Below are 24,040 nucleotides of genomic sequence, written 5' to 3'. Positions count from 1 at the left end.
CCAGGGCCATGGGTCTTATAGGAGCCGCAGCTCTATGGGCCTACAGAGTTCGAGTCACACATGGCACCCTATTGCACTACATTTAAACCAGGTCCCATCACCCTATTCCCTTCATAGTGCACTACATTTAAACCAGGTCCCATCACCCTAATCCCTTCATAGTGCGCTACATTTAAACCAGGTCCCATCACCCTAATCCCTTCATAGTGCACTACATTTAAACCAGGTCCCATCACCCTATTCCTTCATAGTGCACTACATTTAAACCAGGTCCCATCACCCTAATCCCTTCATAGTGCACTACATTTAAACCAGGTCCCATCACCCTAATCCCTTCATAGTGCACTACATTTAAACCAGGTCCCATCACCCTATTCCTTCATAGTGCACTACATTTAAACCAGGTCCCATCACCCTATTCCCTTCATAGTGCACTACATTTAAACCAGGTCCCATCACCCTAATCCCTTCATAGTGCACTACATTTAAACCAGGTCCCATCACCCTAATCCCTTCATAGTGCACTACATTTAAACCAGGTCCCATCACCCTATTCCCTTCATAGTGCCCTACATTTAAACCAGGTCCCATCACCCTTCATAGTGCACTACATTTAAACCAGGTCCCATCACCCTATTCCTTCATAGTGCACTACATTTAAACCAGGTCCCATCACCCTAATCCCTTCATAGTGCACTACATTTAAACCAGGTCCCATCACCCTAATCCCTTCATAGTGCACTACATTTAAACCAGGTCCCATCACCCTATTCCCTTCATAGTGCACTACATTTAAACCAGGTCCCATCACCCTAATCCCTTCATAGTGCACTACATTTAAACCAGGTCCCATCACCCTATTCCTTCATAGTGCACTACATTTAAACCAGGTCCCATCACCCTTCATAGTGCACTACATTTAAACCAGGTCCCATCACCCTATTCCCTTCATAGTGCACTACATTTAAACCAGGTCCCATCACCCTATTCCTTCATAGTGCACTACATTTAAACCAGGTCCCATCACCCTAATCCCTTCATAGTGCACTACATTTAAACCAGGTCCCATCACCCTATTCCCTTCATAGTGCACTACATTTAAACCAGGTCCCATCACCCTTCATAGTGCGCTACATTTAAACAAGGTCCCATCACCCTAATCCCTTCATAGTGCACTACATTTAAACCAGGTCCCATCACCCTAATCCCTTCATAGTGCGGCAGGTAGCTGGTAGGGAGCCTAGTGGTTAGAGCAGGATAGCCTAGTGGTTAGTGCAGGGTAGCCTAGTGGTTAGTGCATTGGCCTAGTAACCGAAAGGTTGCAAAGACGCGGATCATTGAGTACATGGTTTGCTTCCTAAATGGCACCCTATTCCCTATGTAGTGCACTACTTTGGGCCTGGGCCCTGGTTAAAAGTAGTGCACTATAGATTTGGAATGCTCTCCATCAACTCATGGTGTGAGAGGAAATAGAGATGTATTTCACTAGGCTTCTTCTCATTGGTGAGGGAGAATTATACAGTATGGGCCTCTAGGCTCTGTTACTAGGTAGAGTAGAACGACGTCTGGGAAAGAGTGAGTGATGTGACTGGCTGACTGAGTTATTGTGAGCAAACCGAGCAAACGACTGACTCAGTGAGTGACTCAGTGAGTGACTGAGTGAGTGAGTGAGTGAGTGACTGAGTGAGTGAACAAGAAGGAGAACAAAACAACATGGTAGATCAGTAGTGAGTACCAAAACAACATGGTAGATCAGTAGTATGTACCAAAACAACATGGAGATCAGTAGTGAGTACCAAAACAACATGGAGATCAGTAGTGTGTACCAAAACAACATGGAGATCAGTAGTGAGTACCAAAACAACATGGAGATCAGTAGTGTGTACCAAAACAACATGGAGATCAGTAGTGTGTACCAAAACAACATGGTAGATCAGTAGTGAGTACCAAAACAACATGGAGATCAGTAGTGTGTACCAAAACAACATGGAGATCAGTAGTGTGTACCAAAACAACATGGAGATCAGTAGTGAGTACCAAAACAACATGGAGATCAGTAGTGTGTACCAAAACAACATGGAGATCAGTAGTGAGTACCAAAACAACATGGAGATCAGTAGTGTGTACCAAAACAACATGGTATATCAGTAGTGAGTACCAAAACAACATGGTAGATCAGTAGTGAGTACCAAAACAACATGGTATATTAGTAGTGTGTACCAAAACAACATGGTAGATCAGTAGTGTGTACCAAAACAACATGGTAGATCAGTAGTGAGTACCAAAACAACATGGTAGATCAGTAGTGAGTACCAAAACAACATGGTAGATCAGTAGTGAGTACCAAAACAACATGGAGATCAGTAGTGTGTACCAAAACAACATGGAGATCAGTAGTGAGTACCAAAACAACATGGAGATCAGTAGTGTGTACCAAAACAACATGGAGATCAGTAGTGAGTACCAAAACAACATGGTAGATCAGTAGTGTGTACCAAAACAACATGGAGATCAGTAGTGAGTACCAAAACAACATGGAGATCAGTAGTGAGTACCAAAACAACATGGTAGATCAGTAGTGTGTACCAAAACAACATGGTAGATCAGTAGTGTGTACCAAAACAACATGGAGATCAGTAGTGAGTACCAAAACAACATGGAGATCAGTAGTGAGTACCAAAACAACATGGTAGATCAGTAGTGTGTACCAAAACAACATGGTAGATCAGTAGTGTGTACCAAAACAACATGGTAGATCAGTAGTGTGTACCAAAACAACATGGTAGATCAGTAGTGAGTACCAAAACAACATGGTATATCAGTAGTGTGTATCAGAACAACATGGTAGATCAGTAGTGTGTACCAAAACAACATGGAGATCAGTAGTGAGTACCAAAACAACATGGAGATCAGTAGTGAGTACCAAAACAACATGGTATATCAGTAGTGTGTACCAAAACAACATGGTATATCAGTAGTGTGTACCAAAACAACATGGAGATCAGTAGTGAGTACCAAAACAACATGGAGATCAGTAGTGAGTACCAAAACAACATGGTAGATCAGTAGTGTGTACCAAAACAACATGGTAGATCAGTAGTGTGTACCAAAACAACATGGAGATCAGTAGTGAGTACCAAAACAACATGGTAGATCAGTAGTGAGTACCAAAACAACAAGGAGATCAGTAGTGTGTACCAAAACAACATGGTAGATCAGTAGTACCATGTCCATTGGAGACCTTCTTCCCCGGTGTTGTTTTGTTTTTCCGCTGTGAGGACGGACAGGAAGTTGAGTTGTGGCTGTGAGCTGACATCCTGTCGTCACACTCCTCCTCTTCATCATCTTCATCCTCCAGATCCACATCATCCTGGGCACTCCCAAAGTACGCCATGTTGCCTGGCAACGCAGCCGAGCCTGGGAGGGAGGATGGGAGGGAGGAGAGTAGAGAGGGGGAGCACAGACAGAGGTATGGGCATGGAGGAAGAGGGGGACAGAGAGAGGGATGGGCATGGAGGAAGAGAGGGACAGAGAGAGGGATGGGCATGGAGGAAGAGAGGGACAGAGAGAGGGATGGGCATGGAGGAAGAGGGGGACAGATAGAGGGATGGGCATGGAGGAAGAGAGGGACAGAGAGAGGGATGGGCATGGAGGAAGAGAGGGACAGACAGAGGGATGGGCATGGAGGAAGAGAGGGACAGATAGAGGGATGGGCATGGAGGAAGAGAGGGACAGAGAGAGGGATGGGCATGGAGGAAGAGAGGGACAGACAGAGGGATGGGCATGGAGGAAGAGAGGGACAGAGAGAGGGAAACAGATGCCTTTAGAAAGGAGTCTGCAGCACACAACTGAGCCGATATTACCACTAGCAACAAGAACATAGCACATAGCAACAAGAACATAGCACATAGCAACAAGAACATAGCACATAGCAACTAGCCGTAGCAACAAGAACATTCATTTATTGCAACTCAAACACATTTTGACGTAGAGATACTCAACACAATGATGTAGAGCTCTTATTGCAGTATGACTTGGTTTGAGGCCCTTGTTGGCATGGAAAATGCCAGATGTGCTTCAATCTTCCTCTGACCAGGAAATCAGCTGTCATTTTCTGTTTATTTTCCAATTCTACACGCTGAATCAGCATGGTTGGTCGACACCCAGCAGGTGATCACATGGCCACACCGACACGGTGAGTACCAAAGTATAGTAGACTCTACACACACATTTATACTGACTCTACACACACATTTATACTGACTCTACACACACATTTATACTGACTCTACACACACATTTATACTGACTCTACACACACATTTATACTGACTCTACACACACATTTATACTGACTCTACACACACACACATTTATACTGACTCTACACACACACACATTTATACTGACTCTACACACATTTACACTGACTCTACACACACACACACATTTATACTGACTCTACACACACACACATTTATACTGACTCTACACACACACACACATTTATACTGACTCTACACACACATTTATACTGACTCTACACACACACACATCTATATTGACTCTACACACACACATTTATACTGACTCTACACACACACATTTATACTGACTCTACACACACACACACACACATGTATACTGACTCTACACACACACACACACACATTTATACTGACTCTACACACACACATGTATACTGACTCTACACACACACACATTTATACTGACTCTACACACATTTATACTGACTCTACACACACACACATTTATACTGACTCTACACACACACACACATTTATACTGACTCTACACACACATTTATACTGACTCTACACACTCATTTACACTGACTCTACACACTCATTTATACTGACTCTACACACACATTTATACTGACTCTACACACACACACATTTATACTGACTCTACACACACATTTATACTGACTCTACACACACACACATTTATACTGACTCTACACACACATTTATACTGACTCTACACACACACACATTTATACTGACTCTACACACTCATTTACACTGACTCTACACACTCATTTATACTGACTCTACACACACACATTTATACTGACTCTACACACACACACATTTATACTGACTACACACACACACACATTTATACTGACTCTACACACATTTATACTGACTCTACACACACACACACACACATTTATACTGACTCTACACACACACACATTTATACTGACTCTACACACACACAGTCACATACAATCATCATGTACACTGCTGATACTCTGTTTATCATATATCCTGATGCCTAGTCACCTTACCCCTCTACATATCTACCTCTATAACTCCAGTGTCCCTGTACATTGTTAATATGGTACTGAACTGACCCTGTATATAGTATGTTTACCCCTCTACATATCTACCTCTATAACTCCAGTGTCCCTGTACATTGTTAATATGGTACTGAACTGACCCTGTATATAGTATGTTTACCCCTCTACATATCTACCTCTATAACTCCAGTATCCCTGTACATTGTTAATATGGTACTGAACTGACCCTGTATATAGTATGTTTACCCCTCTACATATCTACCTCTATAACTCCAGTATCCCTGTACATTGTTAATATGGTACTGAACTGACCCTGTATATAGTATGTTTACCCCTCTACATATCTACCTCTATCACTCCAGTGTCCCTGTACATTGTTAATATGGTACTGAACTGATCCTGTATATAGTATGTTTACCCCTCTACATATCTACCTCTATCACTCCAGTGTCCCTGTACATTGTTAATATGGTAATGAACTGACCCTGTATATAGTATGTTTACCCCTCTACATATCTACCTCTATCACTCCAGTATCCCTGTACATTGTTAATATGGTACTGAACTGACCCTGTATATAGTCACCTTACCCCTCTACATATCTACCTCCATCACTCCAGTATCCCTGTACATTGTTAATATGGTACTGAACTGACCCTGTATATAGTATGTTTACCCCTCTACATATCTACCTCCATCACTCCAGTATCCCTGTACATTGTTAATATGGTAATGAACTGACCCTGTTTACAGCTTCTTACTTTCTCCTGTTCTTTTTATTTCTTATTTTTATATCTCCCGTGTTTTTGTTCTACCTTGTTATTTTTAGTACCACATTGATATTGATTACTGCATTGTTGGGTTTAGAGTTTGTTAAAAAAGGCATTTCACTGTATTTGTGCACGTGACATTAAAACACATCTGGACACACCACATGTCTATAGGACACCCTGTATTAACAGCCCCTGGGCCATGACACTAACCAACCAACCCTGGAGGCATCAGCTGAAGCTAATGACAGGAAGCATCCCAAATGGCACCCTATTCTCTACATAGTGCCCTACTTTTGATCAAGACCCATATGGCTCTGGTCAAAAAGTATGCACTTCAGTCTGTACGTGCCCTAGTCACAAGTAGTGCACTATGTAGGGAATAGGGTGCCATTTGGGACGAAGACAGCTCCCTCCGTCCCCCCGACCTCCCTCTAGTCCACCATGACGATGATCCTCACTGAGAGGAGACCCCAGGCTACTGCCCTCCTCACAATGGAGAGCCTGTTCAGCCTACTCAGCCCTCATCTCGGCCCAAGGGCAAATGAATGGCCATTTATCCTCTCTGAAGGTCAGCGGGTCCATGGCACTGCATGCCTGCCGCCTGGGCTGCCATGTGATCGTGCATTGGGGAGATAGTATGCAGAGTTGCATGGTGGGCTAGTAATTGATTGCAGTTAGGCTTTGCATTGAGGCTGGTGTGAATGTGTACGGGCATTGAGGAAAGATTCCATTGAGTTGCATGGGCTAGACCAAGATAATCGATCAGAAAGGCAATCATGATAATATAGTTGCATGGACTAGACCAAGATAATCGATCAGAAAGGCAATCATGATAATATAGTTGCATGGGATAGACCAAGATAATCGATCAGAAAGGCAATCATGATAATATAGTTGCATGGGCTAGACCAAGATAATCGATCAGAAAGGCAATCATGACAATATAGTTGCATGGGATAGACCAAGATAATCGATCAGAAAGGCAATCATTATAATATAGTTGCATGGGATAGACCAAGGTAATCAATCAGAAAGGCAATCATGATAATATAGTTGCATGGGAGAGAAAAACGCTGAGCTTTAATGCCAGTGTGCATTTGTACTGCTTTCCATAATGCTACATGTTGAAGTAAGACTAGTCTGAGCAGCAGGTGGGCAGGTCTTTACTGTTCCTGGTGGTATGTGAGCTGGTTGGTAATGTAGTGTACTGTGAGTGTGAGCTGGTTGGTAATGTAGTGTACTGTGAGTGTGAGCTGGTTGGTATTGTAGTGTACTGTGAGTGTGAGCTGGTTGGTATTGTAGTGTACTGTGAGCTGGTTGGTATTATAGTGTACTGTGAGTGTGAGCTGGTTGGTAATGTAGTGTACTGTGAGTGTGAGCTGGTTGGTATTGTAGTGTACTGTGAGTGTGAGCTGGTTGGTATTGTAGTATACTGTGAGCTGGTTGGTATTGTAGTGTACTGTGAGTGTGAGCTGGTTGGTATTGTAGTGTACTGTGAGCTGGTTGGTATTATAGTGTACTGTGAGCGTGAGCTGGTTGGTATTGTAGTGTACTGTGAGTGTGAGCTGGTTGGTATTGTAGTGTACTGTGAGTGTGAGCTGGTTGGTATTGTAGTGTACTGTGAGTGTGAGCTGGTTGGTATTGTAGTATACTGTGAGCTGGTTGGTATTATAGTATACTGTGAGCTGGTTGGTATTGTAGTGTACTGTGAGTGTGAGCTGGTTGGTATTGTAGTGTACTGTGAGCTGGTTGGTATTATAGTGTACTGTGAGTGTGAGCTGGTTGGTATTGTAGTGTACTGTGAGTGTGAGCTGGTTGGTATTGTAATGTACTGTGAGTGTGAGCTGGTTGGTATTGTAGTGTACTGTGAGTGTGAGCTGGTTGGTATTGTAGTATACTGTGAGCTGGTTGGTATTGTAGTGTACTGTGAGCTGGTTGGTATCGTAGTGTACTGTGAGCTGGTTGGTATTATAGTATACTGTGAGCTGGTTGGTATTGTAGTGTACTGTGAGTGTGAGCTGGTTGGTATTGTAGTGTACTGTGAATGTGAACTGGTTGGTATTGTAGTGTACTGTGAGCTGGTTGGTATTATAGTATACTGTGAGTGTGAGCTGGTTGGTATTGTAGTGTACTGTGGCTGTGAGCTGGTTTGTATTGTAGTGTACTGTGAGCTGGTTGGTATTGTAGCGTACTGTGAGTGTGAGATGGTTGGTATTGTAGTGTACTGTGAGCTGGTTGGTATTGTAGTGTACTGTGTGTGTGAGCTGGTTGGTATTGTAGTATACTGTGAGCTGGTTGGTATTATAGTGTACTGTGAGTGTGAGCTGGTTGGTATTGTAGTGTACTGTGAGCTGGTTGGTATTGTAGTGTACTGTGAGCTGGTTGGTATTATAGTGTACTGTGAGCTGGTTGTTATTGTAGTGTACTGTGAGTGTGAGCTAGTTGGTATTGTAGTGTACTGTGAGTGTGAGCTGGTTGGTATTGTAGTGTACTGTGAGCTGGTTGGTATTGTAGTGTACTGTGAGCTGGTTGGTATTGTAGTGTACTGTGAGCTGGTTGTTATTGTAGTGTACTGTGAGTGTGAGCTAGTTGGTATTGTAGTGTACTGTGAGTGTGAGCTGGTTGGTATTGTAGTGTACTGTGAGCTGGTTGGTATTATAGTGTACTGTGTGTGTGAGCTGGTTGGTATTGTAGTATACTGTGAGCTGGTTGGTATTATAGTGTACTGTGAGTGTGAGCTGGTTGGTATTGTAGTGTACTGTGAGCTGGTTGGTATTGTAGTGTACTGTGAGCTGGTTGGTATTATAGTGTACTGTGAGTGTGAGCTGGTTGGTATTGTAGTGTACTGTGAGCTGGTTGGTATTGTAGTGTACTGTGAGCTGGTTGGTATTATAGTGTACTGTGAGCTGGTTGTTATTGTAGTGTACTGTGAGTGTGAGCTAGTTGGTATTGTAGTGTACTGTGAGTGTGAGCTGGTTGGTATTGTAGTGTACTGTGAGCTGGTTGGTATTATAGTGTACTGTGTGTGTGAGCTGGTTGGTATTGTAGTATACTGTGAGCTGGTTGGTATTATAGTGTACTGTGAGTGTGAGCTGGTTGGTATTGTAGTGTACTGTGAGCTGGTTGGTATTGTAGTGTACTGTGAGCTGGTTGGTATTATAGTGTACTGTGAGTGTGAGCTGGTTGGTATTGTAGTGTACTGTGAGCTGGTTGGTATTGTAGTGTACTGTGTGTGTGAGCTGGTTGGTATTATAGTGTACTGTGTGTGTGAGCTGGTTGGTATTGTAGTATACTGTGAGCTGGTTGGTATTGTAGTGTACTGTGAGCTGGTTGGTATTGTAGTGTACTGTGAGCTGGTTTGTACTGTAGTGTACTGTGAGCTGGTTGGTATTGTAGTGTACTGTGAGCTGGTTGGTAGTGTACTGTGAGCTGGTTGGTATTGTAGTATACTGTGAGCTGGTTGGTATTGTAGTGTACTGTGAGCTGGTTGGTATTGTAGTGTACTGTGAGCTGGTTTGTACTGTAGTGTACTGTGAGCTGGTTGGTATTGTAGTGTACTGTGAGCTGGTTGGTATTATAGTATATTGTGATCTGGTTGGTATTGTAGTGTACTGTGAGCTGGTTGGTACTGTAGTGTACTGTGAGATGGTTGGTATTGTAGTGTACTGTGAGCTGGTTGGTACTTTAGTGTACTGTGAGATGGTTGGTATTGTAGTGTACTGTGAGCTGGTTGGTACTGTAGTGTACTGTGAGCTGGTTGGTATTGTAGTGTACTGTGAGCTGGTTGGTACTGTAGTGTACTGTGAGCTGGTTGGTAGTGTAGTGTACTGTGAGCTGGTTGGTAGTGTAGTGTACTGTGAACTGGTTGGTATTGTAGTGTACTGTGAGCTGGTTGGTATTGTAGTGTACTGTGAGCTGGTTGGTACTGTAGTTTACTGTGAGCTGGTTGGTAGTGTAGTGTACTGTGAGCTGGTTGGTACTGTAGTGTACTGTGAGCTGGTTGGTACTGTAGTGTAACGTTGTGTGGGCCACTGACTGTAAGTGATTTATTAGCCGGTTGACTGGGTTCTCCGTCTCCCTGCCACAGGAAAGGCTAATATATTCTACAGGCCTTTAGGCTATAGGCTTATACTGTCTACGTCCCAAATGGTGCACGTCCTTTGTAGTGCACTACTTTTGAACAGGACCCATAAGGCTCTGGTGAAAAGTAGTGCACCACATAGGGAATAGGGTGCCATTTGGGATGCCACTATGGAAAATATTTAGTTAAAATAGAGGCAAGGATAGAAACAGCTGCTAATAAAGCTGGTGGTTTTCTTCCCTTTTCCTCTATAATAAATGAGGATATAGTGTTACAGGAAACACATTATTACTCCAATAAATGCAAATAAAGACACATTATTTACCAACGGTAAAGTACAGCAGGACTCATTCATTCACTTCCTGGTCTACAACGGTGGTGTGTTACATGTACCTGGTCTACAATAGTGTTTCGCTATAGATGTAACTAACCTTGGTGGTGCCCTGAGGAGTGTCTTGAAGTTAAATGTAGAGTAAACTAGTGTTAGATTCAGATGGACCAAAAGGGCAGAATGGAAAATGTGACCTAGGTAAGAGATCTTTAGTCATTTTCTGTTCATTTCCTGATGATTGTACATGTTGAATCACCGCCGTTTGTCGACACCCAGCAGGTGATGTGCAGTGCAGAGCTGTCATTCGTTCTAGTATGTCTTGTCCTTAACTGCTCTGTGGAAGAGCTTTGGTTTTCTTGTCAACAGAGGCTTAACAACCCAGCAGGGGTCTATAACATAACGGGTTTGTCAATCAGTCAGTCAGCCAGCCAGCCAGCTAGCCATTCAGTCCGCCAGCCAGTCAGCCAGCCAGTCTGTCTCCCAGTCAGCCAGCCAGCTAGCCATTCAGTCCGCCAGCCAGTCTGTCTCCCAGTCAGCTAGCCAGTCAGCCATTCAGCCAGTCTGTCTCCCAGTCAGCCAGCCAGTCTGTCTCCCAGTCAGCCATTCAGTTCACCAGTCCGCATGGTCAGCCAGACAGCCAGCCAGTCAGTCAGTCAGGTACACTAATTCACCAGGGCTCAGCGGGAGACAGGCTGAAGAGAAAGGCTGATTTGTTTACAGCAGCAGTCTGTTTGTCAGTCTGTCTCAGGAGAGCTCCTCTAACAGGCCTGCTGTTTCCTGGCTGCCTAGAGATCTGATAACAGGCCTGCTGTCTCCATGAATACACAGCAGGGTTTGTTACACAGTGTACTGTTACTATACAAGTGTGAAGATGCTCTTTCTGCACAAGAGAGATTTGCTTATTTGCTCATGGTGGCGCAATGCGCAGGATGACAGGATGCCATAGCTCTCTGTTGTTCATGACAGCTAGTATAATAGGTCAATAAATAAAGAGACATGGATTATTTTCTTCCTCACAACAATGATGTGAAAGTAGAGTAACACTGGGGGATAAATCATATATATTTCCTACATCCTGTCACGCCCTGACCATAGAGAGCTGTTTATTATCTATGTTGGTTGGGTCGGGGTGTGATTTAGGGTGGGTTATCTAGGGGAATTGTATATCTATGTTGGCCTGCTACGATCCGCAATCAGAGGCAGCTGTTAATCGTTGTCTCTGGTTGGGGATCATATTTAGGTAGCCATTTCCCCCATTGTATTTGTGGGATCTTGACTATGTTTGTGTGTAGTTGCTTTCTGCACTGCATGTAGCTTCACGTTTCGTTTATTCGCTTGATTGTTTTTTGTGCTTTAAGTTTCTCTTCTAAATAAAAGGATGGAAACACACCACGCTGCATCTTGGTCCACTCATTTCAACGACCGTGACACATCCGGCCTGTGACTGGGAGTCCCACAGGGTGGCGCACAGCATCGTCCGGGTTTGGCCGGGGTAGGCCGTCATTGTAAATAATCATTTGTTCTTAACTGACTTGCCTAGTTAAATAAAGGTTAAATAAAGGTTAAATAATGGTTAAATAAAGGTTAAATAAAAGGTTAAATAAAGGTTAAATAAAGGTTAAATAAAGGTTAAATAAAGGTTAAATAAAAGGTTAAATAAAGGTTAAATAAAGGTTCAATTTAAAAAATACAGCGAATACAGAGTTCTGGTGTCTTCAGGATTCTACTGTCATTTATGTTCTCCTACAGTCAGTTTGTACACATCACAATACCTCAGGCCTGGATTATGTTCAGTGTTATTTGGTAGATGACTTAGTGAAAATCACTACACAATACTGGATTATGTTCAGTGTTATTTGGTAGATGACTTAGTGAAAATCACTACACAATACTGGATTATGTTCAGTGTTATTTGGTAGATGACTTAGTGAAAATCACTACACAATACTGGATTATGTTCAGTGTTATTTGGTAGATGACTTAGTGAAAATCACTACACAATACTGGATTATGTTCAGTGTTATTTGGTAGATGACTTAGTGAAAATCACTACACAATACTGTACATGCAGCCTATGCATTTGACTGACTGTATTCGATTGAACATCTATCAAATGGAGATTAATTCATATTCTGACTTGACACGCTCAACATTTAAATGCTTGTTCTTGGATTTTATGCAGCTTTCCAAGTTAAATAGATGTAAATAAAGGAGCTTTCATCGTGTTGGAAATAATTGACTACTTTTCCCAGCTAGACTTTTAGACTGATATCCAATGAGCATATGAAGTCATGTCTGTGTGAAAGATCAGTTGGTCGGTTGGAAAGCACTGCTTTAAAACACAACGACTACATCCCAAATGGCACCCTATTCCCTATATAGTGCACTAGTCAGAAGTAGTATATAGGGAATAAGGACGCAACCAACAGCTAGTGCTGCTGCTGTTGTTCCATTGACACTCCACTACTCTACTGTTCTATTGACACTCCACTACTCTACTGTTCTATTGACACTCCACTACTATACTGTTCCATTGACACCACTACTATACTGTTCCATTGACACTCCACTACTATACTGTTCCATTGACACTCCACTACTATACTGTTCTATTGACACTCCACTACTATACTGTTCCATTGACACTCCACTACTATACTGTTCCATTGACACTCCACTACTATACTGTTCTATTGACACTCCACTACTATACTGTTCCATTGACACTCCACTACTATACTGTTCCATTGACACTCCACTACTATACTGTTCTATTGACACTCCACTACTATACTGTTCTATTGACACTCCACTACTATACTGTTCTATTGACACTCCACTACTATACTGTTCTATTGACACTCCACTACTATACTGTTCCATTGACACTCCACTACTATACTGTTCTATTGACACTCCACTACTATACTGTTCCATTGACACTCCACTACTATACTGTTCCATTGACACCACTACTATACTGTTCCATTGACACCACTGCTATACTGTTCCATTGACACCACTACTATACTGTTCCATTGACACCACTACTATACTGTTCCATTGACACCACTGCTATACTGTTCCATTGACACCACTGCTATACTGTTCCATTGACACCACTACTATACTGTTCCATTGACACCACTACTATACTGTTCCATTGACACCACTACTATACTGTTCCATTGACACCACTACTATACTGTTCCATTGACACCACTACTATACTGTTCCATTGACACCACTACTATACTGTTCCATTGACACCACTGCTATACTGTTCCATTGACACCACTACTATACTGTTCCATTGACACCACTACTATACTGTTCCATTGACACCACTACTATACTGTTCCATTGACACCACTACTATACTGTTCCATTGACACCACTACTATACTGTTCCATTGACACCACTACTATACTGTTCCATTGACACCACTACTATACTGTTCCATTGACACCACTACTATACTGTTCCATTGACACTCCACTACTATACTGTTCCATTGACACTCCACTACTATACTGTTCCATTGACACCACTACTATACTGTTCCATTGACACTCCACTACTATACTGTTCCATTGACACTCCACTACTATACTGTTCCATTGACACTCCACTACTATACTGTTCCATTGACACTCCACTACTATACTGTTCTATTGACACTCCACTGCTATACTGTTCCATTGACACCACTACTATACTGTTCCATTGACACCACTACTATACTGTTCCATTGACACTCCACTACTATACTGTTCCATTGACACTCCACTACTATACTGTTCCATTGACACTCCACTACTATACTGTTCTATTGACACTCCACTACTATACTGTTCCATTGACACCACTACTATACTGTTCCATTGACACTCCACTACTATACTGTTCCATTGACACCACTACTATAGTGTTCCATTGACACCACTACTATACTGTTCCATTGACACTCCACTACTATACTGTTCCATTGACACTCCACTACTATACTGTTCCATTGACACCACTACTATACTGTTCCATTGACACCACTACTATACTGTTCCATTGACACCACTACTATACTGTTCCATTGACACCACTACTATACTGTTCCATTGACACCACTACTATACTGTTCCATTGACACCACTACTATACTGTTCCATTGACACCCCTACTATGCTGTTCCATTGACACCACTGCTATACTGACAAGTTACAGAGATAGAGACACAGATCAGCATGAATGTATTCTCTGATTTGGTAAGTAAGTTTCAGTGTTTGTCTGGTTTGACTGGCTATTCCAACCCCTTCATCACTAGATGAATAGGATAAGCCACTGAGACATATTCAAGGCTGTCTGGAACCTGAAGCTGTCACTAACTTTTTCAGTGGGAAAAGAGATTTGTGTTTGAGGTTGAGGTTGAGGTTAGGAGGAAGCCAACCCACAGTATAATGGACTGTAATTCAGATCCACCCTGGGACTGGAGCCAGACCAGACACTCTAAATACTTAGCACAGTTACAGGCCACTTAAAGGGAACACCATCATAAAACCAGAACTGTGTCCCTAGTGGCACCCTATTCCCTACATAGCGCACTACTTACTGCATTAGCCTATGACATTGAAGCATTACTTCCTCGTGAGCTCGTGTTCCGCATTCGACCAATAAGCTTACGCGACAGGTTGCCAAGTCAGCCCACGACTAAAACTGTTGAACACGTGTACAATCCACTTCACAGTAGTACATGAGGGAACACACACACACACACACACACACACACACACACACACACACACACACACACACACACACACACACACACACACACAGCACTTCAACACATAACTGAACTTTGCAATCCAAATGTGTTAATTTGTGTAAAATGGGATTGGACATAAAAGTGCACAGAATGTCACACCTTGATCTGTTTTTCACCTGTCTTGTGCTTGTCTCCACCCCCTACCAGGTGTCTCCGAGGAGGTCTCCACCCCCTACCAGGTGTCTCCGAGGAGGTCTCCACCCCCTACCAGGTGTCTCCGAGGAGGTCTCCACCCCCTACCAGGTGTCTCCGAGGAGGTCTCCATTATCTCCTGTGTATTTATTGCTGCGTTTTCTGTTTGTCTGTTGCCAGTTCGTCTTGTCCTGTCAAGTCCTACCAGCGTGTTCCCTGTGTTTTCCTGTGCTCTAGTTTTTTGTTTCTCCTAGTCTTCCCAGTTCTGACATGTCTGCCTATCATGACCCTGATCATGCCTGTTGTCCTGTACCTGTCTGACTCTGATTTGGATTAGGACTCTTTGCCTGTCTTGACTTACCTTTCCTCTGCCCCGTGTTCTATAATAAACTCTGAGACTCGTGCTATCCGCCTCCTGTGTCTGTATCTGGGTCTTTAGTCTGAGCCGTGACACCAAAGCCCTTTATATTGTGGTAGGTCTCCCTTGTAAAAGAGCTATTCTGACCTCTACGGAACTTCCTGGATAAATCAAAGTTCCATAAAAACTAAAGGTTGCAGGCCACTCACCTCGTAAACAGAGGAAGGTGAGGAAGTCCTCGGTCTTGGGCTTGCGTTTGGTGAGGTCGCTGAGGGGAGAGGTGGGGCTGGGGGGCAAGAGGGTCTCAGACAGCTTGATCGGTGTGGCACTGGGGGAGCTGGGCTGAGACTGGGCAAACTTCCTCTGAGCCTGCAGCCGTGGTCTGGCAAGTGAGAGAAGAGACATTTTTACATTTACATTCTATGGGCCCTGGTAGTAAACTAGTGCACTGAATAGGGTGTCATTTGGGACTCTGGGTGAAGAAGAGATGAGACAGATATCAATATTACCCAATTACAAATATCCAACTGATTCACTGGGCCAATAAATGGAAGTAATTAGAATATTCCTGCCTTCAGTTGATAATCTCTCTCTCTCTCTCTCTCTCTCTCTCTTCAGTTGATAAGCTCTCTCTCTCTCTTCAGTTGATAATCTCTCTCTCTCTCTCTCTCTCTCTCTCTCTCTCTCTCTCTCTCTTCAGTTGATAATCTCTCTCTCTCTCTTCAGTTGATAAGCTCTCTCTCTCTTCAGTTGATAAGCTCTCTCTCTCTCTCTCTCTCTTCAGTTGATAAGCTCTCTCTCTCTCTCCCCCTCTCTCTCTCTCTTCAGTTGATAAGCTCTCTCTCTCTCTCTCTTCAGTTGATAAACTCTCTCTCTTCAGTTGATAAGCTCCCTCTCTCTCTTCAGTTGATAAGCTCTCTCTCTTCAGTTGATAAACTCTCTCTCTTCAGTTGATAAGCTTTCTCTCTCTCTCTCTTCAGTTGATAAGCTCTCTCTCTCTCTCTCTTTAGTTGATAAGCTCTCTCTCTCTTCAGTTGATAAGCTCTCTCTCTCTTCTCTGTCTCTCTCACTCTCTCTTCAGTTGATAAGCTCTCTCTCTTCTCTGTCTCGCTCTCTCTCTTCAGTTGATAAGCTCTCTCTCTCTCTCTCTCAGTTGATAAGCTCTCTCTCTCTTCAGTTGATAAGGTCTCTCTCTCTCTTCAGTTGATAAGCTCTCTCTCTCTCTCTCTCAGTTGATAAGCTCTCTCTCTCTCTTCAGTTGATAAGGTCTCTCTCTCTCTTCAGTTGATAAGCTCTCTTTCTTTTCAGGTGATAAGCTCTCACTCTTCAGTTGATAAGCTCTCTCTCTTCAGTTGATAAGGTCTCTCTCTCTCTTCAGTTGATAAGCTCTCTCTCTCTCTCTTCAGTTGATAAGCTCTCTCTCTCTCTTCAGTTGACTAACAGGTGTCTGTACGTAGCCTCACTACTTTTATAGCCTCGCTACTGTATATAGCCTGTCTTTTTACTGTTGTTTAATTTCTTTACTTACCTATTGTTCACCTAATACCCTTTTTGCAGGTTAAAGCCTGTAAGTAAGCATTTCACTGTAAGGTCTACTACACCTGTTGTATTCAGCATTTCACTGTAAGGTCTACTACACCTGTTGTATTCAGCATTTCACTGTAAGGTCTACTACACCTGTTGTATTCAGCATTTCACTGTAAGGTCTACTACACATGTTGTATTCAGCATTTCACTGTAAGGTCTACTACACCTGTTGTATTCAGCATTTCACTGTAAGGTCTACTACACCTGTTGTATTCAGCATTTCACTGTAAGGTCTACTACACCTGTTGTATTCAGCATTTCACTGTAAAGGTCTACCTACACCTGTTGTATTCAGCATTTCACTGTAAGGTCTACTACACCTGTTGTATTCAGCATTTCACTGTAAGGTCTACTACACCTGTTGTATTCAGCATTTCACTGTAAAGTCTACCTACACCTGTTGTATTCAGCATTTCACTGTAAGGTCTACCTACACCTGTTGTATTCAGCATTTCACTGTAAGGTCTACCTACACCTGTTGTATTCAGCATTTCACTGTAAGGTCTACTACACCTGTTGTATTCAGCATTTCACTGTAAGGTCTACTACACCTGTTGTATTCAGCATTTCACTGTAAGGTCTACTACACCTGTTGTATTCAGCATTTCACTGTAAGGTCTACTACACCTGTTGTATTCTGCATTTCACTGTAAGGTCTACTACACCTGTTGTATTCAGCATTTCACTGTAAGGTCTACTACACCTGTTGTATTCAGCATTGCCCTGTAAGGTCTACTACACCTGTTGTATTCAGCGCACGTGACAAATACATTTTGATTTGATAAGCTCTCCCTCTTCAGTTGATAAGCTCGCTCTCTCTTCAGTTGATAAGCTCGCTCTCTCTTCAGTTGATAAGCTCTCTCTCTCTCTTCAGTTGATAAGCTCGCTCTCTCTTCAGTTGATAAGCTCTCTCTCTCTCTCTCTCTCTCTTCAGTTGATAAGCTCTCTCTCTCTCTTCAGTTGATAAACTCTCTCTCTCTCTCTTCAGTTGATAAGCTCTCCCTCTTTTCAGTTGATAAGCTCTCTCTCTCTTCAGTTGATAAGCTCTCTCTCTTCAGTTGATAAGCTCGCTCTCTCTTCAGTTGATAAGCTCTCTCTCTCTCTCTCTTCAGTTGATAAGCTCTCTCTCTCTTCAGTTGATAAGCTCTCTCTCTTCAGTTGATAAGCTCGCTCTCTCTTCAGTTGATAAGCTCTCTCTCTCTCTCTCTCTCTTCAGTTGATAAGCTCTCTCTCTCTCTCTCTCTTCAGTTGATAAGCTCTCTCTCAGTGATCTCAGCATCTCCTTCCTGACTAAATTAGGTCAATACTACCCCCAGAGCTCTGGTCAAAAGTAGTGCACTATGCAGGGAATAGGGTGCCATTTGAAACACAGACACTGTATTTTGGTGGGCTTTGTTTTCAGCACCACAGAAACACAGACTGTCACAAACACTGGCTGTTCTTTTAGATGTTTTTGAATATGATAAAAACAGTTGTAAAAACATTGGTAGTTGTTTTATTAGATCTGGACTTGGCAGAGTGGAGCAACAGGACAGTTGGCTGTCACACAGCCCGGTCTGATTGGCTGCCAATAGGAGACAGCCGGTGGACAGCAGGAGGACAGTACACTACACAACGTCCCTTCTTACCAGCGCCTCCCTGGTCCAAACAGTAACACAGTGCCCAGACCACAGCAGTCCAATCCTCCTGTTCTCGTACACACTCAGATCACAACACTATAACATATTGCTGTTCTGAGTAAAACAAGCGTTTATTTTGGGTTCTGATCGGGTAAGACTGTTGAGCTCAGCTCATATGAGACATTTATAGAGAGAGCTTTATATTACTCAAGACTCAATAAATAAATATCATTCATGTAAGGCCAGACATATATGTACCCATCCCAGATTGCCCCTTTAACACAGTTGAACCACATTGTAATACAGGGAGGGGTCACCTCTTTCTGACTGGATCGTCCCCGGAATACTCGCTGCTACCATCGTTGCTTTGAGACGAGCAGCGTGAGCATTCAGCTTTACCGTTGACTGCCAGTATGCCTGCCCCTGGTCCTGACCGGCAGCCATGGCTGTGTGGGAAAGAGCCTGTTGGTCAGGGAGAGGCACAATCAATTACAATCAACACTAACTGACATGTCAAAGGTGCAGAATCAAATTCAGTAGCTAGACCCTCGGCCATGTAACTTGTTATTAAAAAGAGAAAGTGGGGAAGTGTCAGGGGTGGGATTCAATCCCGTGTCTCACACGGCCGTTCCCACTTTGTAACGATGCAAAGTTATATTCCATGACGCAAAAGCTTTATCCCAAAACCATCAAGCAATCTGGCTTGGCAAGAAAACAGCCTTTTTTACATTCTGTTCATTCTAAACAGACAGATGGTGTTACTGAATGTGATTATTGTTTAACATCTTTTTATCAGTACCAATACCAATTAAACATTTCTGATATACTTTTTAAGCACTTGTTTGCTATACTTGGCTGATGCATTTACTACTGTAATAATTATGTCTATAGCCAGCAAACTATTCAAGTTGAACACAACCAAAAGTCCTGTCATTGTTCATCATTGTTTGGCTCAAAGGCCACATCGGGATTTTGAAATTCAACGGAGGGACGCATTTTTTGGGGACCAATTGTTTGTTAAAATCAATTTGCGGGGGCCTCTCAAGTCTAAGGCATTACTACAGACCCGGGTTCTATCCCAGGCCGATCGTGACTGGGAGACCCATGAGGTGGCGCACAATTGGCCCAGCATCGTCCGGGTTAGGAGAGGGTTTGGCAGGCAGGGATGTCCTTGTCCCATCTCGCTCTAGCGACTCTTGTGGCGGGCCGCACGCAGTGCACGCTGACATGGTCGCCAGGTGTTTCCTCCGACACATGGGTGCTGCTGGCTTCTGGGTTAAGTGGGCATTGTGTCAAGAAGCAGTGCGGCTTGGCTGGGTCGTGTTTCGGAGGATGCACAGCTCTCAACCTTCGCCTCTACCGAGTCCGTACGAGAGTTGCAGCGATGAGACAAGACTGTAACTACCAAACTGGACAAAACTAAATTGTGGAGAAAAAAGGGGGCCGGATTGAAGTGCTTGTGGGCCGTACTTTGCACCCCCCTTGTACCCAAGTTGTTGATCGTTGTTCATCGTTGTTGAGGACATAAATACATGCAGCACAGAAACAGAAGTCGTCCGTCGGTGTTGCTGTACTTTGGTCTGCTCAAAGGACGGTGTCCCAAATGACACCCTATTCCATATTTAGTGCAAGGCCAATATGTCTCTGGTAAAAAGTAGCGCACTATATAGGGCATAGGGTGCCATTTGGCTGGGAATGGCTCGTTCCTGTTACAGAACACTGTGCGTGCGTGCGTCTGTGCGTGTGTGCGTGTGTGTGTGCGTGCGTGCGTAGGAGAGCCCATTAGAGAGAAATGAATCAGACAGGAAGTCCACAGTAAAAGCCACAGAAGGGGGCATTATCCTTACATTATTAGACAGAATGTACTTTACTACCAGACAATCACTGTAATCATGGCAGAATTATAATATTCCTAATGACCCATTGAACTAGAGAAATAACTGGAATTAGCACGGCACTAGTGTAACACTGGCAATGGGGATCTTGCATAGCTTTTGTCCAGAGGATGAATAATGTCTGCATGCCGGTAGTGACTGAGATTTAGGGTTCATCAGCTTATTATGTCTGACAGTTTGTTGATTATGTTTGATATATATTTGTATTGAACCTTTATTTATCTAGGCAAGTTAGATAAGAACAAATTCTTATTTACAATGACGGCCTCACCCTGGTGAAAACACGAACGACGCTGTGCGCCGCCCTATGGGATTCCCAATCACGGCCGGTTGTGATACGGCCCGGATTCGAACCAGAGTGTCTGTAGTGACGCCTCAAATATTCCTCTATCTGTGGTGTAAAGGATCATGCTTCTGTGGCACAGTCGATGGTGCTCTGGGCTTCAGGCCAGAAGGTCGAGGGTTCAAGCTGCTCTCCTGTGGTGTAAAGGATCATGCTTCTGTGGCACAGTCGATGGTGCTCTGGGCTTCAGGCCAGAAGGTCGAGGGTTCAAGCTGCTCTCCTGTGGTGTAAAGGATCATGCTTCTGTGGCACAGTCGATGGTGCTCTGGGCTTCAGGCCAGAAGGTCGAGGGTTCAAGCTGCTCTCCTGTGGTGTAAAGGATCATGCTTCTGTGGCACAGTCGATGGTGCTCTGGGCTTCAGGCCAGAAGGTCGAGGGTTCAAGCTGCTCTCCTCCTGCCTGTTTCATTTCATTGGTGTTACTGAACAAATGATTGGCAGCAATCAATCAAATGTCTTTATGAAGCCCTTTTTTACATCAGCAGATGTCACAAAGTGCTTATACAGAAACCCAGTCTTAAACACCACACAGCAAGCAATGCAGATGTAGAAGCCCAGTCTTAAACACCACACAGCAAGCAATGCAGATGTAGAAGCACGGTGGCTAAAAAAACCTAGAAAGGCAGGAAACTAGGAAGAAACCTAGAGGGGAACCAGGCTCTGAGGGGTGGCCAGTCCTCTTCTGGCTGTGCCGGGTGGAGATTAGAAACCTAGAGAGGAACCAGGCTCTGAGGGGTGGCCAGTCCTCTTCTGGCTGTGCCGGGTGGAGATTAGAAACCTAGAGAGGAACCAGGCTCTGAGGGGTGGCCAGTCCTCTTCTGGCTGTGCCGGGTGGAGATTAGAAACCTAGAGAGGAACCAGGCTCTGAGGGGTGGCCAGTCCTCTTCTGGCTGTGCCGGGTGGAGATTAGAAACCTAGAGAGGAACCAGGCTCTGAGGGGTGGCCAGTCCTCTTCTGGCTGTGCCGGGTGGAGATTAGAAACCTAGAGAGGAACCAGGCTCTGAGGGGAGGCCAGTCCTCTTCTGGCTGTGCAGGGTGGAGATTAGAAACCTAGAGAGGAACCAGGCTCTGAGGGGTGGCCAGTCCTCTTCTGGCTGTGCCGGGTGGAGATTAGAAACCTAGAGAGGAACCAGGCTCTGAGGGGTGACCAGTCCTCTTCTGGCTGTGCCGGGTGGAGATTAGAAACCTAGAGAGGAACCAGGCTCTGAGGGGTGGCCAGTCCTCTTCTGGCTGTGCCGGGTGGAGATTAGAAACCTAGAGAGGAACCAGGCTCTGAGGGGTGGCCAGTCCTCTTCTGGCTGTGCCGGGTGGAGATTAGAAACCTAGAGAGGAACCAGGCTCTGAGGGGTGGCCAGTCCTCTTCTGGCTGTACCGGGTGGAGATTAGAAACCTAGAGAGGAACCAGGCTCTGAGGGGTGGCCAGTCCTCTTCTGGCTGTGCCGGGTGGAGATTAGAAACCTAGAGAGGAACCAGGCTCTGAGGGGTGGCCAGTCCTCTTCTGGCTGTACCGGGTGGAGATTAGAAACCTAGAGAGGAACCAGGCTCTGAGGGGTGGCCAGTCCTCTTCTGGCTGTGCCGGGTGGAGATTAGAAACCTAGAGAGGAACCAGGCTCTGAGGGGTGGCCAGTCCTCTTCTGGCTGTACCGGGTGGAGATTAGAAGAGTACAAGTGGGATGAGTGAACATGAATAGTGCACATAGGAAAGAGGGAAAAGGAGGAAGTGATTTATATAGAATTCTAATCTAATCTAGTCTAATCTAATCTAGTCTGCCTTGAGAATTCATCTGAAACATTTGCACCTTTTGAGAATTCAAAAAATATATATTTTAGATATTAGATATTGGTGTGAAAATGGGATATTTTCTGTGCAGGAATGCCATGCGTTGTCTCCTAGTGGTGTTAAAGTGCAGAGAAACACATTAGACCAAGAGATAATAATAGCCTCCTCCATGCGTAGGGAGATTCCTGCTGAGGTTCAGAAGTGGCCTGGAGTGGCACCGTGGAGAGGCTGAGCACAGCACTTCCATATCCTGACTCAAATGCCAATCAGTCACAAACATCAGAAGAGAGTCTGAACAGAAAGTGAACAAAGAGAAAAAGAGGCATGCATCCCAAATGGCACACTATACCCTACATAGTGGAACTACTTTGGACCAGGGCCCCTAGGGAAAATGGCCTAAATAGGGAAAAGGGTGCCATTCGGGATGCATACAGGGAAAAGAGGAATTCCCCTCCCAGCTTGTCAGTGTGGGTAAACAGCCAGAGAAGACGTGTTACTGTAGAGAATAGAAGCCAAAATGGAAGCATCTACTTGTGTATGCAGCGTTCACTTCCTGCTCCATTTGTGTTATTCCCAGATGAGTTATTCTGATCTTTAGAGCCTGTCTGAACAGCACGATGCTTTTCCTACTGTTTGTTTGTGTCTAGGTGTGCATTCCAAACGGCACCCTGTTCCTTTTATTAGTGAACCAGGACTCTATGGGGCCGTGGTCAAAAGCAGCGCACTACATAATGGGGAATAGGGTTCCACTTGAGTCTGTCTGACTCTGAATGCGTTGGTGTTTAGTTAGAAAGGCTGAATCATTTCGCATAAAACAGGCCTTTCTCCTGCCTGCTCAGAATACTCTTTATCCAGGTTGGAAAATTATAATAGTGTACTGTATGAACAGGAGGCTATTTCACAAGGAGGTATAACATGGTATTTGTGAATACCAAAATGAACCTATTCTATCTCACTTCTTACGGTAAGAAATTCTAGCCTCATGAA

At 44.0% G+C, this 24,040-nt stretch overlaps 1 protein-coding gene across 4 annotated transcripts in view; it reads right to left on the bottom strand.

The window, feature by feature from the left end:
- LOC110520720 (jumonji and AT-rich interaction domain containing 2a) overlaps positions 1–24,040 on the bottom strand; it is a 96,693-nt gene that overhangs the window by 36,651 nt on the left and 36,002 nt on the right. For all 4 annotated transcript variants that reach the window (XR_005034689.2, XR_016483723.1, XM_036935962.2 and 1 more), the window contains exons 3-5: positions 19,354–19,498; positions 16,040–16,212; positions 3,226–3,417 (exon numbers count right to left, since the gene is read on the bottom strand). Coding sequence is in view for 2 of the 4 variants with exons in the window: in XM_036935962.2 (XP_036791857.2) it covers positions 3,226–3,417; positions 16,040–16,212; positions 19,354–19,498 (510 nt within the window). In the remaining 2 variants the exon portion in view is untranslated. The remainder of the gene's footprint in view (positions 1–3,225; positions 3,418–16,039; positions 16,213–19,353; positions 19,499–24,040) is intronic.

Source organism: Oncorhynchus mykiss, chromosome 2 (genome assembly GCF_057628025.1).
Source record: "Oncorhynchus mykiss isolate SJ-2025 chromosome 2, ASM5762802v1, whole genome shotgun sequence".
Lineage (NCBI taxonomy): Eukaryota > Metazoa > Chordata > Actinopteri > Salmoniformes > Salmonidae > Oncorhynchus > Oncorhynchus mykiss.
Note: the sequence above shows the minus strand (reverse complement) of the source record. Positions and strands in the feature narration are given on the sequence as shown.